This window comes from Gymnogyps californianus, chromosome 3 (genome assembly GCF_018139145.2).
Source record: "Gymnogyps californianus isolate 813 chromosome 3, ASM1813914v2, whole genome shotgun sequence".
In the NCBI taxonomy this organism is placed as follows: domain Eukaryota; kingdom Metazoa; phylum Chordata; class Aves; order Accipitriformes; family Cathartidae; genus Gymnogyps; species Gymnogyps californianus.
Window position 1 is genome coordinate 59856621 of NC_059473.1, and position 17128 is coordinate 59873748.

Genomic DNA, 17128 nt, shown 5'->3' on the forward strand with positions numbered 1-17128 from the left:
CACTTTTAATTTGCATTGCCTTCTGTTGCAATTAAATCTTAGTAGATCCAAATCTAAAATTGTTACTCTTCACTGGTATCTCATATCTTCTGGCATGTCTTTCCCCAAACAAACAATTAAATTGATGAACTGTTATTCCAAGAGATGGCTTTCCTAAAAGCATACAATAGAGTAAAATTTTAAAGATGTAATTAAGTTGCTAACTCCAAGAGGTTTGTTAGGGATAATCCCAGCAGAATAATGACAAACGGAAGGAGTATAAAAATAACAGAAAATACAGACAGATTGTGGAGACTTTAAAAAAAAAAAAAAAAAAAGTGGTTTGGTTTCTTTTGAATTGTATGTTAATTATTTGACCTTAGTTATTAGACTGTCCCCAAAGACACTTGCCAAGAGTGAGGAATAGGGGACAAGTGGTAATATGTGTATGCACATATATAGGAATGTGCCGCGTTTGTGCTAGTGAAGATTGCTGAGCCAGTCCCTGTGGGCTGACAAGTCTGCAAAGAAAGGCGTCAAACTGAGAAAGCTGATCTGCCAGATGGGTCGGTAACCAGGCAGGTTCTTTGACCATCTAACAGAACTGATAAAGGGCAAGGGAGGAGCGAGGGATACAGGAGAGAGCATTTGTCATCAGCCAGCTCAGAAGAGGCTTGGCTGGGGCAGTGGAAGAGCATTGCCTGAAGAGCTTGGAAAGGCAGAGAAAGTCTGTGACTCTGGAGAGGAAAGAAAAAACAATAAAAAGGTAAAGGTCTCCTTTAGGGTTTTGAATTCTTTTTCAGGGTTTCCGGAAAAGATTTGCCCAAAGTTTAGATGCAATGAGAGAAGGGGCAGTGGTTAAGTTAATTTTTTTTTTTAGCTGTTGGGTCCCTGCCAGAAATAACTACACTTTGGAACCCTCATGCACTTTCAACCATAACACGTCTCTTAGGAAAATGCCTCTGTGCTGGACTACCTAGAAAGGACGAGCTTAAGCTGTTAAGATCAGTGAAAGTTGGCCCTGATGCTGGTGTTGTGGAGTCAGCAGGCTGTGCAGCCCCATTTACATGAAGGGGTGACCAACAGGAAGGCTATGTCTGTAAACGTGGCGCTGCGCTTAGGGGAGGAAGAGCACTGCACGTTGTCTTAACCAAAGCAGGTCATGTGCCCTGGGACTGAAACACAGCTGCCTGGGGGTGTCTGGCCAAGGGAGCGTGCTGCGGTCTGATGTTTCACTGTTTCTTCAGACTTCTTCCTGCCCATGAACAATGTCTGTCCTGAACTAGGGAAGACCAGAGCAATATGAAAACAAGCAGCAGGTGAGCTCTCCGGAAACAGAATTTCTACATGCATGGTTTCAGTAAATTAACCTGCTCTGAATGTACATGATTTTTCCAGTAGGCTTCCTTGCAGGGAATGTTAGTGTGGGGATGGACAGACAGACAAGTATTTTTACCTTTTGGTGTGAAAGACCTGTACCGGGATGTGTGAGTATTCTCTCTGTATTTCACCGATAGGGAAACTGAGGGACAAATGAATTGTCACATGCCAAGAAGGCAGGAGGGCTGAGAATGGAACCCAACTGCTAATTCTGAAGAAGGAATGTGATGCTGAAATTCACCTAAATTCAAAACTGCAATCCCCAACCCCTGCCCAGCTTCCTTCGTCTTCCTTGGGCCTCCCCCCACCCCCCAGCCCCTTCAGCTGATGCCTAACTCCAGAGCTGCTGACAGTTTGCAATGGTAAAGTTTCTGGTACGTGCAAGAACAACCTATTAAATTGCTTGTCATAGCATCCACCTGCAATTATATGATGCCTCCGTGACTAATGAATGTGGTCACCCACAGGAGACTTGAAAAGTAGGACAGCAGACTGGGGTTTACAGAATAGGGACTGTGAAGAACACGTTCTCATCCTTTCTGTACCAAAGGAGAGGATAAAGGGACTGAAAGCAGGACCTTGATAAATTGAAAGGCAAGCTTTTTATTTGTGACCATTTAGACTAGAATATCTGAAGAAAATCAGTCTGTTAAGAAAAAAAACCCAAAACCAAGTGACAGTTGTAGATGAAACTGGATGCTAAACATAATGGTACTTTTAATGCAGAAGTAAATATTTATCAGGCTTCTTTCAGATCTGTAATTACATCAAGATAACTAGATTAGATTAGTTAAGGTACTAGCTGTTGTACTTTATAGCTCTCTGTATACAAGAGTGGTCGCAGCTTCTAGGACTATGATTATCTTAGGACAATAATAATGTTAAAATAATTAGCAAATAATATTGCTGTACCAAACACAAAACACTAACTCTTTTTAATATTTGTGAATCTAGATAGAAGTTCATCTCTTAATCCTATTAAATGAAAAGATTAAATGCTTCATTATGGTTAGTTCTCTGCTTTACAGTTTGGGGGAAGAGTATCTCACTGCTTCCATATGATCCTTTGGCATTGCCTGCTTATCTAGACCTTTCTGGACCCATCAAAATTTATTACACACCTACCATAAATTGCATTGTGTTCACTTTGTTGGCATGTCTGAGACCCTGTGTCTCCTGCTAGGTCAGGAGGATGTCATTGCTAGTATGTTCTTGCCATTCTGTAAGACCGTCTGGAGGGCTTTGGCTAGGATGTCATCCCCTTACGATACTACCAGCACTCACAACTGTACTAGGAATCTGAAATATCTATTGGCATTTCTTAAAGCCCCTTAAAATGTATGTGAGAATCCCATCTTTTTTTCTTTTTTAAACCTGCTACTGTAATTACCAATGACATGATGGAAACACAGATCTTCAGAAGCCCAAAACAAGAGCATGCCACTGTTTATCCAATGATCATTTATGTATATTGATTTTATTATTTTTAATCAAATTCTTTTCAAGCCAGACACAGGATCTTGTCAAATTTGGTTCATCCACTAATACAATGATTCACCAAGTTAAATTATTGCCAAAGGGGAAGGTGCCTCAAAAATGAAGGCCATCCAGGGGTGAGGGACCGTTTTCTAATTGTTGACTAGTTCCTGACTAGTTGACTAGTATTTTTAAGCTCAGTAAAGATTTTGTTTAAAAACTCAACAGCTGGAAGAGAAGTGAAAAGTTAAACATAGCATCTGTTGCAATATAGTAGCAAAACATAAAACAGGCTGCTTGCTGTTAGGATGGAGCTGCTGAGCTTGACATTGCCCCAGAAGGTTCCTGTCTGATTGCACTCACAAGGACTGCACTGCTCAGGATGCATTATGCCTGCAAAGAAAGTTGAGAAGTAAGGAAACTCTTCATTTGTCTTCCCTGTTTAAGTAGTGACACTTTTCTGTCTGGTTCCAAATCGCACCTACCAAACTTACAGCAAGGATTCGCCTCCCCCCCCCCGACAAGACTTTGGGAAGGAGGTAGGCATAGAACACTTCTTCCCTAGTATGAGCATGTTTATGCTTACTTGGCAATAGATAAACTTTACTGGGGTAAGAACTAGTGCCAGTCTATCTGCTGCTTATAAACACAGTCTTAATGCTTGGCAGAAGGGAAACAACAAAAAAAAACCCAAACACAAAACCACAATGCAAGTGTTTATGAAAGTCTTCCAAAATTTAAACCAAATTTGCAATCAGTAAGAGGAGGTTGCTATCCAAAGACTGCTATAAAGTAAGTCTGCAGGATGGCTGCAGGAGTTGGGATCTATTCAAACGTGTAAAATCAGCATGAGAAAAGGGCAACTTGCTGGGACTGCAGTGGTTTCAGAGGGGCTTGAGGGTCTGCTCCTAGAACAAAAGCTGAGTTCAGAAAAGCTGTGTTTACAGGTGCTGTCTGGCACAGCTCCTCTCTGAGTGAGCTGCTGGGTTTATATTGTGATTATCGAGTGTTAGTATCTAACAAAAATGACTAGTGGCCTTAAGTCATTTTTGAATAGTAAAATAAAACAGCCCTTCCTGAAGGGGATTGTGTGTCACAGGCAATAAACAAAACCCAACCAACCAACCAACAAGTAAACATTGTATTGGGTGGTTGCAAGGGAGCTTGTGCAGACACCTGCAGCTGCGCAGACAGCACTGCAGAGCTGTGCATGTTCTCTGGGCTGTGCTTCTCGCTGCTGTGGAGCCAGAGAGTAGTAACCAGCTCAGGTCCACTGCTGAACCCTGGCTGGCTCCAGGTGTACGTGCGGCACACAGGTCTGGTGATAAACCCTCCTACAGCATGGAGAAAGACAAGACAGATGTGCACCGTCACTGTCCGCTTCCCCCTCAATCCCAGGATGCAGTGACACCTCGGCTGGCCCTGTGTGGAGCCAGCTAAGATCTTACAAAGCTTACATTGATTCTGCGCTGTGCCTTGCAAGAGGCTTTGCTAGACAGCTGATGGCCCTGAAGGCACAGAGAAGATGTGAGCATAGCTGGCTTCTGGCACAGTGAGTCAACAGCCCTAGAAATGTGACCCAGGATACCTTACAGTTTTCTCCTGTGGGACGCCAGCCACCACTAAGTTAAACTCAATAACCAGCACTGGGCAACAGTTCAAATGCAGATGATCATAAAAAATATATTAATCTAATAACTCTAGTCAACATGCATAAATATGTCTCTTAAGGCAGGAGGTTGCCCAACAGTAGTCATTTTACAATGGTTTCTCTGCAATATGTTGTATCCTGGCCCATCTAGGACTTCTGTTCCTGTATCAGGGCAGCCTTCTGAGCAGCAGCTTCTAGGATTGAACTGATTTTCGTTACTCTGTCTTCAGAGAGGCATTTTTAAGCTCACAGAGCATCTCTGCTTTTATTCAGGCATGCTATGACCTCTGTGCATCAGTGTTTCCATGTGGAAAAGATCTGCACAAGTTCTGGCCCTTCCATGTAGTAAATCTCCAGGACCAGACGAAGTCTATTTCAAATTTCTGGAAGGAGTAAAGAGAGAATTCAGCTGAACTCCTACCAAAATATGCAGGGAATATTATTCAAGATAGCTACTCTGTAAGAAGAGCACAGGAAAGCTGTCACTGCACTGTCTAAAAAGACACAGGAAGCGATTGCAGGGATAACCAAGCAGTAACTCTCCCTATGCATCAGGGTCACTAATAACAGAAACTAACCATCAGCGGACCAATTGCACAAAAAGCATCAGAGAACAAAGCAGGGAGAAGGGAGGCGTAGGGACAAAGAAGAGGAAGGCTAATGGCAGTGTAAGGAACAGAAAATAAAGTCATTGACAAGGGCAGCAAGGAAGGCAATCCAAAGAGCTAATGACGTAGAAGTAACGAAAAAAGCAGCAAACAGACATTGCATCAGGTGAATGATAGTGAACTGGGTGCCTGACAGAAGTAGGGCTGTTACTTTTGGCTTGTGGCTCAAACAGAGGGGAAGACACGAACATTGGTGTCACACTCCAGCCACCCCAGCCCCCTCCAAAGTTTGTTTTACATGGCACTGTAATTCTCACACCCCAGGAGCTGGCTTCTCCCCAAATCCACGGCTTTGCTGAGCTTTTCCAACCACACCCACATACAGCCTTTCCACCCCACCCCCCTGCTTTACCAAGCTGCTGAGATTATTTTGGCCTGCCCGTGTTCTGTGCTCACCCTTCCCATGCACACCAGCTTGCCCAGGTCACTGGTACTACTGGTGTACCTGTAACGGTGACTGGTACCAAAAGCAAGGAAATGTCCAAGGAACAGAGTGCAGACTACAGGGAAAGATGGTTTCTCACCTGCCTTCCACCCTGATAATTTTTAAGCCCTGCCCCCCGCCCCCACCTTGGAGCAAAAAAATGCTAATGGGCTGCAAATGAATTTAGCTCTAATTCCTGCAACTTTCAGTCAGCAGGGCCAGTGAGCCCTAGACTAGCCTACTCACCTATATGGACTAATCATTTTTGCTATGCGTGCCCTGATCAGTCCCCAGACTAGCAGGAATTGCATGACAGCTACAGACACAGTGAAATCTAAACCACCTGCACCCTGTATCATTCTTAATCAACCTCAAACTCCCATAATGGTTTATATGTTAATAGTGGACATGGCACGAGTTAGAAGTACGGGCAATTCTTTTTGCAAAAGCAATGCAAAATCTCGTTTTAGTGAAGCAGAACGCCACACCTAAATAAACAAGTCAAATTGCCAAAAACCAAATACTGACTAGGAAGCAGAATGAAAGCCTACCTATGTTTACTTGTACATACACGTAGTCCGTGGATTTAATTGGTGCATTAAGAATAATGTAACATACCAAAATGGTAGTTCCAATAACTTCAAACCATGGTATTTCCTCAGTCCTTCTCTTTTCTGGTCTGTTCCCCTCATTCACACACTCTGTGCTATTTTGTCAGCTACCCCTTTACAGCTGCACTGACAGAGATAACACCTCATTCTACAGTCCTCCTTTCCTTTCAAGAAAAAAATATTATTCACTCTGCCTTCACCATAAATTATGGGGCTGTGAAATAGCTTGACTCTTTATCCAGTTGGCTCTATTTTACTGTTTTAGTTTTTCTTTGCCCTTCTCCAGTTCATGGCTGGTGGTGTACTGAGGAACTCCATCAACTATTCTGATTTGAACTAGTTCATATTCCCTGTCTTTTCAAACTATTCAGTCTAAGTCATCTTGTCATAAAGCTCTTGAGGAGAGGAACACCTGAGATTTATCGTCCAATGCTATTTCTACAAGATTTTTCAAAATTTACAAAAAACAGTTTAAAAAACCCCAAACCCTCGGTCTTCCAGGTAAACAAATATGTTCTCCTTCCTTCGTGGGAATGTGTTATTATACTGCCTCTTGCTCCCCTTGCTCTTTGGTCCGAAACCTCTCCTAAATCTGAAAATTAATGGACAGGGCTTTCTAAAGCATGAGGAGACATAATACCACAAGGCATCTGTTTATAAAATGACATGAGAGAAACAAGCCTAACTTCAATTTAAAAGCACCACATATGTTGTACTGGCAACAACTAAAATGGAAAAAAATGTTGACATGTGATAACAGAAGGGCAAATCTATGTGCGCAAGACAGTTTGAGTTGCTTTGAGAGGGTGACTGAATACATGGCTTTTTTCTGTGTGGGTTAGTATCTGGCATACAACCAGTGGTCCATTATCAAAGGCACTAGCTAGAAATTCTGTATCTTAAGAAAGACGCAGCAAGTAAGTCCTGAACCTTACACCTAGGGAATGTTTCCCATGGAACTTATATATGAGAACTGGGGTTCTGGATTATATTTAAGATTTGGGAGAAACTAACCTACTCATTACAGAGATATAAGGCTCCTTTTCTCAGTAGTTGTAGGGTGGTGGTACTGGTTGCTAGATAGCTGTTGTGTTCCACCAGGCTAATGGCACAGATCACTGCTGCCACACACTGTGTTTAAAGCAGTTTTAAAGACCTATGAGATCTTTCTGAAGAAAAGTATGAAAAAGTAAAATGCTGATAATATATTGATTTACACAAGATGAAATAAGAGTCAAAGAATAGCAACAGACTTTTGCCTCTTGTGTTCTCCAAAGTTAGCTACTTTTTGCTTTTGGAAAGCAGTGATTTCATGTGCTTTTGTTACAAATTCAGGTTTCCGAAGGTAAGCACTTAGCTTCTAAAAATCTACTGATGTCATGATTTGATTGTATTAAAGAGGTGCTCTCCAAATAGAACACTCTATTTTTGTTACCCCTTTTTTTGTTCAAATACTTGAGTAAATCTGAAACTTTTACAGGGACAAGTTGTGTCCAATGTTCACAAAAAATCTTTAGTTTTGCTTTAGCTGTTGTGTTATGTATGCAAGAAAAAACAGAACTCAAATGTGAGACTACTTTAAAATATCAGTCTCCATTGGTTTTATATATGCATTTCTGTGAACACAGAACATGTGCTCATCTAACTAACAAAATCCTATTATAAAATGCTACAACTGTAAATAGCTAGCACTGAAAATAAACTCGCTTAACGTGCTCTATTATCCTTATGAGTGTTCAAACAACTCCCACTAATGTTTACATGCTGAAATGCCACAGAAGATATTCTCCCTTGAATGTCTGATCAGACTGAGGCCAGACTCTAGTTCAATAAGCTTTAAATAAATTAACATTAATTAGAGTTATGAATTGAGCATGGAATCTCCATTCTCCTTGCCCTCTCTTCCCACCTCTCATTTTTAAATGCCTCATTATAGGTCTCATCTACTCTGTATGCTCCTTTTTTCTGATGTGTAGTCTGTATTACCCAATAGGACAAAATAACTAAAGATTTTTATGTTAACAGAATTCATGTACAAATTAATCATAGTAAGAGGGATCAGAAGCTAACATTTTCCTCAATAAATAAAGTGTATTGCACCATCAAAATTATCCACATATATATGAAACCCTGCTGTGACTTGACTGACTGCATTTTCTCCTCAACTTTTCCAATTTTTGTACAACTTGGTTAGTCTAAAAAATACAAGGGTGTTTTTTATTCTTTTAAATTATTTAGCTTTCAGGTTCATCTTCTGTATCATAATCAGCTTTCTGTTGTATTCTTGCATTTTCCACCCTTGTATTCATCTGTTTCTGTCTGGCTAGCTATAACATCTCAACAGATAATGAAACTCACAGATTCTGAACAACCAGAAAAACTCTATTCTTCCTTCTTACAAATATGGAGCATCAATGGAACAGTTAAAATTCTTATTTAAGAATGAAGTTAGGAATGACTTTGCTGCACCGGGCAGCCTCTTCCAGTATCCTGTCTGTGACAATGGTAGCCACTATATACTAGAGAAATGCCACAACAGGCAATCTGGGATTGCCTCTTCCTGGAGTTTTCTTCATAGTTGATTCACGGACAAGAGGAAGGCCTTTTTCACCTCATCAAAACCATATCCCTTGATATGGGGTAATCATGAAACCCTGCTTTCACTGTTGATGTTCAACAGAGGTGTGCACAATTTGTCAGAAGATAAGAAAAGGCATATGCTCACTGAGAAAAACTGCCAACATACATGCTGCATCTCTGTCTGTGTAGATATTAAGCAGTTCACTTTAAATTTGAACTTTCTATTTTATTAAGCATTTTGGTTTTCCTATCAGGAGTTCCAGAAAATTAGGCAAGAAGCAGTGGAAAACTCTGTGGCTTCCTAGTTCTTTGAACATGAGAGAGGAATACCTACAACTAATCATAAGCATGTCAGTCTGGAAGAAAGAATAAAAATTTTATCTGGTTGTCTGGTCCCTATGACCGCCTAAATAAACGCCGTCTGACTAATGCTGCTCATCTGCACATAGTTTTGAGATGAAGAAAGTTAAGCTTTAAAACAGCTGCTGTTACTGAAAATAGTCTCTTAATAAGAAAAGGCTAGTATCTGTGAATGCAGTCAATCTGCCTCTATAGATAGATCTGTTTCATTTAGCACACATATGGTTAAAATATAAGTGGAAGAGGAGGTGAGAAATTCCACTGACCTCCCAACAACACTTCAAACACAATTTTTTATTAGCAGCATTTATAAAACGGTTAGCACTCCACCAGAGCATCTCTCAGCCACTTCTGGGACACGTTCAGGGCTTGAATTCACAGCCCAATCTTCTGCCAATCTGGAGCTACAGCCTGCAGCCAGATAGGCCCTGACTCAGTCTGAACCTAAAGCCAGTTGGCTTCCAGTCCAACCACCTTTAGCAGCTGAACCTGCACTGTTTATTCGCTTGAGAAGTCTCACCCAAGCAAGGAGCTGTGAGATTTAGGCTACTAATATACTTAAAGTTAGGCATATGTTTTAGTGTCCTGCTAAACTGGAAGCTCAGGTCTGCTTTATTAACCCACGCCTCTCCCTTCCAAATAATTGGTTAAAGGGTAATACTGATAAAGAAATATTAGTATTAAAAGTTTCTTTTCCCTGTTGTAAGGATCACAGACCCCCAGGGCAAGGGAATAAGGGGAGCTCGTCAGGAAAGGTTGTAAACAGGAGTGGAAAGTTGAAAATATTGTCACTGGCTTAAGCAAAGAAAATGTCTCTGCATCACTCCTCTTACACTTATGGCGAGGTCAAATGTTCTTTGTCAAAATCTAAACACACAAATAAAGCATACTAATTTATCATTTGTGCTTCTCATGCTCTTCAGAGTTATTTTTACGGAAATGCTGTTGACTTTGTGGAGAAACAGTGACCTAGCTCAAAGTATATCAGACTGTCTCTGTAACAAAGTACCATATGTCTTTTGCACAGGAAGTTCTTTACACGGTCAAGACAAGCATAACCAACTAGAATAGAAAGCTCTTCTCTCAATTTCACTGAGAGTGTAAGAGGTGACATTAAAAACCCACAGCTACTTTCAGAGCAACATTTTGAGCACTTTAGCCTACAAATGTTGCAAATGCTTCTCTGTGGCAAATTCAGCTTCAAATAAAAGTTATTCTAATATTAACTAGAAAATGTGAAAACAAAAGGTTTTGCATATTAGCAGCAGTTACTAGTTGTTTTGAATGTCATGTGCAGGAAAAGCTATGCTGAGATATTTCCCCTATTTCTTCTTTACTTACTGAAGTCAAAAGTTCCTCATAAAAGGCAAAACCCAAACTGTTTTCAATGACCTTGTGGGCACGCACATTTCCTGAGGAATTTGTGACCACTGAGGCTATGTGCAAGTGGCCAGAAATCTCCAGGAAATGCCGTCATAAGTAATCTTTTATATTTAATCTCGGAGCTTTAAAAAAAATTACCGTTGCTTCCAGTAGCATAATATTTGACACAGACAGGTATTTTTTGTTTGTTTCTACTGTGTATCACCAAAGCTTTTTGTACCAGAGTCCCAGATGGCAAAGATCACTCAATAGCACATAAAGACAGACAAGTAATACTACAGGGACGTTCACCCATTCTATGCTCCGAAGTCTAGGATATGGGGTTCACACAGCTCTTCCAGACAGGTAGCAGACAGCTAAGCCCAATACACCCTGCTCTCCCCAGTTCTGCTAAACTCTGTTTTGCAACAACCCTGTTGTTCCTCTTCTGATGCGTCTCCAGACAAACATACAATGCCACCTGCTAAGATCAGCATGCAGGACTCTCTTTCATTAAGGCAGTTATCCAGAACCTGTAAGCATCCATTACCATAAAGACCTAGGAGCAGGAGTCATTATAATGCATAGCATGCTTCAGAGGTAAACAAGGGGCTGGGGAGGGAAGGGATTGGAAATGTGGACTAAACTAAATAATGACTTGGAAGAAGATAGAAGTGTTCAGAAATTACACTGAGGTGATTTCTACAGCTGAGGTAACAGCTGAATATCTAATGATAGCAAAAGAACTGTGCTTAAAAATCTGTATAAACACAGCATGGACATTATCTTCAGCACAACTTATGCCACAGGTGAGTTAACAGGAACTAAACTTTATTTAGCAGCTGAAGGCTGTATCCTCCCACCATGGAGGCTGGCCCTCTAACATATGAGTGCTGCAATTTTGTTTGAACTGCATTTCACATGGTTCTGCAGTCAGCAAACATGAGATCTTAAGGATTCCTCCCCTTCTGATAGGGGAGAGAAGGATCTCCCTCCTCTAAAGACAGGAGCTGGAAAAGAAGTTGGAAGGAGAAAAGGAAAGCAAAGGAGCACTACTGCCAACAAGAGATATTCCACCCTCCAAAATGCTCCCACTATTCTGTGCATGCAGAATAGTAGAGATAGCCCATCAACCTGTTGCTTCTCTCAGCTGAAGGCAGCAGAGGCAGCAGCAGGTCACCTCCCACTATTTAGCTGTGGGAACATTCAGAAAGCAATGCAAAACATCTGTGTCTGCTCACAGGTAGAAAGAGTGATAAAGAACCAAAGATGGGAGTGTCAAGAGGGGCAAAGAAACTAATATGATGAAACTATCAAGGCAGAAGATTAAAGGAAAAGAAAAATCCACTGAGAAAGGAGGATGAAATGAAAAAATGCTGAGGAGTTAATGAGGGTGTATGGCCTGGGTGAAAACAGATGCTGTGGAAGAGGGAATGAGTTCACCTGAGGGACTCCTCAAATGACTATGAGAATTACTCAGTTTCCGTGATACTCACATACAAATGCTCCAGAGCAAGACAGCTCAACTACAAATGTCAGCTAAAAGATGATCTGTCAAACTCAACATTTTCCCTTAAAAATGGACTTTCTTGCATTGAATCATAGTCAGTTTGGTTAGATGAGAAGATCTCGAGTGCCATAAAATAAGGCAAGGGAAACCTTTCCCTACCCGCCTAATATATTGAGCAAGGTTCCTATCTGAGCCCTCACTTTGGACGTCATTCTGTGTGAAGGAGGTTTGTAAATTGTATGGCTTTATTCACCACTCCTCTTCACCATTTTCTGATAGTTGCTTCCTCAGTCTTATGTTTCTAAGGTAACTGACCTGTGACACAAGTCTAATTAACTGATTTACTGTTATTTCAGTAATTATGACATCACACCTTTAAAAATGCATCTTTCCATGCTCTGGATGTTTTGCAACCAGAACCCTCTGAAAAGATCTGTTCGTAACAAATTAAAAAGGACTCACTCACAGAGCCACCTGTGGAAGCAGTGCTTTGTCATACACACTGCTAAGCATTTCCAGTTTTCCACCTTCATCTGAGTTTTCCTCTCTCACCTTCATCTCCTCATATTGATTTGAGGTGCTGAAAAAAAATACTATCCCAGGTGCACCAGTCCTTTCTCTAGTATTTTGCCCAAGAAATCTGACAGGAAGTTTTTTATTAACAATTCTAAATTGTGCGTTCTTGGAATTTGCAGTGAAAGCACTAATGACAAAAATTACTAATGAGTTACAAGCACAGGCAATAGAGAGTGACATACCAGTGTCCTCCAAGTGACAGTTTACTCTCATGATGGAGTTTAAAGAGGACTATGAAGAATCATTCCTCAAAGGCAAAGACACACACAAAAAAGAGTGGGTTTTCTTGGTAAGTGCATGATCCAGGGCAACTTTTTAAAATCATATCTGATACAACTCTCTTAGGCCACTCTGATTGTTTAAGTGATACTTTCAGTATTTCATCTCATGTAAGCACTTTTCTCTAGGGAAAGAGGTCATGGTGAAAGACAACAAAGATATAAGCGGATTCTTGGTCTGCCGTTCCCATTGGATAGCTGTAAGAAAGGCATCCCTTTTCTGTTTAAAATCGAGAATGGTTAATTCACGCTCTTTCTTACATCCTCTAAAACCCCCAAACTTTGAGCTGTGTGCTCTGTCACTTTTTTCATCCTGGTCACTTAATTTCTACAGTTTCTGGGTCATTTCTTTTACATTACCCAGCACTCTTTATCTCACCCTACATACTGTATCAAAAATTAGGATCAGGGAGAAAAAAAGCCCTATGCAAACACCAATCCTACTTTCCCTACCAGTTCCTTTCAAAATGCTATGTTTTAAGAAGGCACCATAAACATACCTAAAATTAATCTCCTTTTCAAATTACTACTAGTTATAAAATAAATGAAACAGAGGTGTGTGACAGGAAGACCGTACCTGCTTTTCAGTTTGTTTCCATCAAGTTTAATGGGGGCAGGGACTGTTATATTCCACCTGGCAGAGCACAGCCATGACTGATGCCCTCAACGTTAATGTCAGACAGTAATAACAGATGGTAGTTTGGGTATTTTGAATTTCGTAGTTTTCTCTACATGTAAAGTATAATTCTGCCATATTAACAAATTAGAATTGTGCTTACCTGTGTATGAACAGGACTACACTTTCTGCTAGAAATTACAGCGAATTTTCTCTCATCTGAACACATTTGTGTACCTGTGCCTACCTCCTCAATCCATTCCTTATGGCTGAACTCTGGAAAAAACTAGCACTTCATCCTGTACAGTCTCAACAGAGAATTGTGATGGGAATCCCGCAATATGGGGGGGGGGGGGGGGGGGAAGCGCACTTTCATATGAAGGACCAATATTTTTTAATCACTAGTCAACCTAAAACGTGCATTGTGCCTTTCACCTGAAACGCTTTATACACAACCCGCGGGACCGCGCTTTCTAGGCACAGCCGAAACGCTCCGTGAACCCCGAGGGCAGCACCCTGCGCAAGGAGCTGCGCTACCCGACTGTGTCGGCGGGAATCGCCTCACCGCCGGCGGCCGCCCCGAGAGGCAGGCCGGGGCGGCGCGGGCAGCCCGGCCGGCCGCTCCCCACAGGAAGCGGGAAGGAGTGCAGCCTCGCCCAGGGCGAAGCCGGGCGGCAGCCTCCGCCTGCCACGCGGGCGGAGAAAGCCGTTTCGGCGTCTCAAGGCATCTCACTTATCGCCGGCCCGCCTCGCCTCACGCAGGGCGGCCGCGACGGCGGTGCGAAGGGCCGCTGGGCGCTGCCGGGGGCTCGACGGCGACGCTTCACCTCAGCCGCCGCGGCCCGGACGCGCCGCCGAGGGGGAGGGGAGCGGCGCCTTCGGGCTGGGCCGGGCCGGGGCCCGCAGCACCCCACCGGGCGCAGCAACGCGGCGCGGCCGTTGCGGGCGGTGGCGGCGGCCGCCGCTCCTCCCCTCCCCCGCGGGCAGGGCGGGTGGCGGCGCCCCGCCGGCAGCTTGTACCTGTCCCGGAGGAGGAGGAGTCGCAGCCGGGGAGGCAGAGGGACAAAGTTAACTCTGGAAAGTTTACAGGGGACCGTGGGTGGGAAGAGAAGGGCGGAGAGGAAAGGGGAAGGTCGCTCCCGCCCGCACCGCACCGCTGGCAGCCGGGGACTCCCCGAGGAGGAGGCAGCAGCCGTGCCGCGGGGCCGCAGGGGACGGGAAGAAGCGGCAGCCGCAAACTCTCCGCTCCCTTCAGCGCTGGGCGCCCCCTCACAGGCACTTGGAGGCCTGCTGAGGTGACCGGCTCCCGGGAAGGGGACGCCGCCGTCCTCCTTGCCCGCCTCCCTGGCCGTCCTCGCCGCCGGAGAGAAGCGGGCTGCCAGGATCGGGGACCCCGCGCTCGGAGGAGCTCCCGCGTGGGCGCGGGGCTGCTGGCGGCCCCCCGAGCGTCGCGCACCGTGCGCTTGAGGAGACGGAGGCTCCTTCGCCACCCGCGCTGGGGGTCGTATCCCCCCTTCACCGGCACCCCCTGCCTTTTCCTCCCTGCGACCAGCGGCTCCCATGGCTCTGAGCAAAGGGCTGCGGCTGCTCTGGAAGCAGGAGCCGGGGCCGAGCGCCCTGCTGGAGGCGCGCAGCCGCCAGGACTGCCTGTTGCTGGAGGCCGGCACCGTGGCGGCGCTCAGTAAGTGCCCCGCGGCGGGCCGGGCCGGGCGGCTTCCCGCGCGGTGCGTGTGGGGGGGCTGTGGCGTGGGGAGGTGGCGTGTCTGTGGGTACGCGCCTGGTGCCTCTGTGGTGCCTGCGGGACTCGTGTGGTGCCTGCGAAGGTGTGCCGGGGTGCGGTGGCAGCGGCCGATGCCCAGGAGGTTTGGGGCACTTTCCCCTGTGGCGTGGAGAGAGGAAGGGGAGAGCGCAGACCGGGGCCCAGTGGGACACTGGCCGTAGGGAACTCGCTCACCTCACTTTAAACCCCGGCCTCCAGCACGGCCCTCCAGGCCTGCCCACTTGCTGCCGTTTTGGGGTGACCCCCTGTGCCTCTGCCATGCATGGAGGGTTGGCCAGCATCTCCTCCCTGTGCAACTTCAGGCCTGATCCATGTCTGACTGGCTCTTTCTTTGCTCTGGATGCTTTTAGCCTCCTCACCAGCTGCTGGGGTGGAAGAAGCAGGAGAGGCCACCCGCCTGCCTGGTGGCTGTGGGGTCTTGGCACAGGGCACCTTTACTGTGCAAGACTTGTACTCTACAGTCTTGTATGAGCCTTACTGACTGCAGAGGGTCCAGCTAAAGGGATGGGGCCCACTGCCTCTTGAAGAAACTTCTATTCAGCTGCATCGGGTGTAGACATCCAGTTCACAGCAGAGATTGTTTTGGATGGCTGACTTGAGATTCATGTCGCGTAAAGAAAACCTGGCTTCTTGCTGTGGTGCCATACCTGCCTGGGGTTTGCACTGTATATGGTTATTTGAGTGTCTGGCTGTTACTGGAGGAGCTCGAGTTTCACCTGGGGCAGTGGAAGTCGTAAACATGCTCAGGGTTGTCTCATCTTGTGTTTTGATACTTGCCACCCATGAGTTAATGCAATGCTAATGTTGAGGCAGACACAGAAAAATGAGGTGACTGGCAATGTAAGGTGCAAAAGGTAATGCAGGGGAACACGTTGTGCTTGTGCTGTGTTCTTAAATTGTTTTGCATGTAATACTTACCTGTTCCTGCAATCATGCCACTGTTCGCAGTGTTGTAGGAGTCCATATTCAAGCAGCTCAAAGGAAAAGGGAAAGACTTAAACTGTGAACTCTTTGTAGTAAGAACTGTATGTATGTTGTGGTTTGTACAATGTCAGTCACAAAGTGAGCTCAGGATCCAGGCCCACTGGGCTGAATCTTCCGTGATATATGGTGGCAAGACATCCAGACTAAAATGCCTAATTTTCAGGTATTGGGGGTTTTAGGAATGAAGAAAGCCAAACAGATCTTCAGGTGGCAGCTGATTTTCACAAGAATACCTCTGATAGTGGAAAAATTTTCACCTGTTGTGATAACTATGTTATTGCCACACTACGGAGTGGGTTTTTTTTTTAATTTTACTGGAATTTTATATTGTGTGACATTTTGGGTTTCAGTTTCTTGTTAAATTCATTGGTAATAGTGGACATTAATATATTACATTTTTCTAGGGTTTTTTGTGTCAGTTTTCAACGAACTGACAAAGTGAAAAGTCTGGTAGTACTGAGCAGCATTTTACTCGCTTCTGATTCAAAAACCTGTTGCATTAAAGCTCTTCATTGATATCAATGGGTTTTGGTCTGTATTCTGTTATTCTGATACAAGTCTAAAGCAGCTCCACTGCCTAAAGCCAATATGCATGAATAAAATTGAGACCACTATTCATTTAGCAACCCCAAGCCATTTGTATGACCAGTAGTTGGAAAGATTATTTGCAATCTCACTAATTAAGGGAATCGTCAATTTGCCGTAGATTTTTCTCCCCCAGTGTTGCTATCCTCCATTTGAACTGCTATAGCTAAAAATGATTACAGAATTTATATAGTCTCTTTCAAAATGTGTGTTAGAAGAACTTTGAAGTAGTGATCTGTATAGTGGCTAGTGTAAAAGCCTGTTTGCCGTCCCTTTTGAAAGTCCAGTGTCATACCTCTTGAGATAAC

General features: G+C 44.1%; 1 protein-coding gene across 2 annotated transcripts in view; it reads left to right on the top strand.

The window, feature by feature from the left end:
• The first annotated feature begins 15031 nt into the window (after window positions 1-15031).
• Window positions 15032-17128, top strand: part of SYNJ2 (synaptojanin 2) — a 70517-nt gene continuing 68420 nt past the window's right edge. For both annotated transcript variants that reach the window (XM_050894399.1, XM_050894400.1), the window contains exon 1: window positions 15032-15152. In XM_050894399.1, the coding sequence (XP_050750356.1) occupies window positions 15032-15152 (121 nt within the window). The remainder of the gene's footprint in view (window positions 15153-17128) is intronic.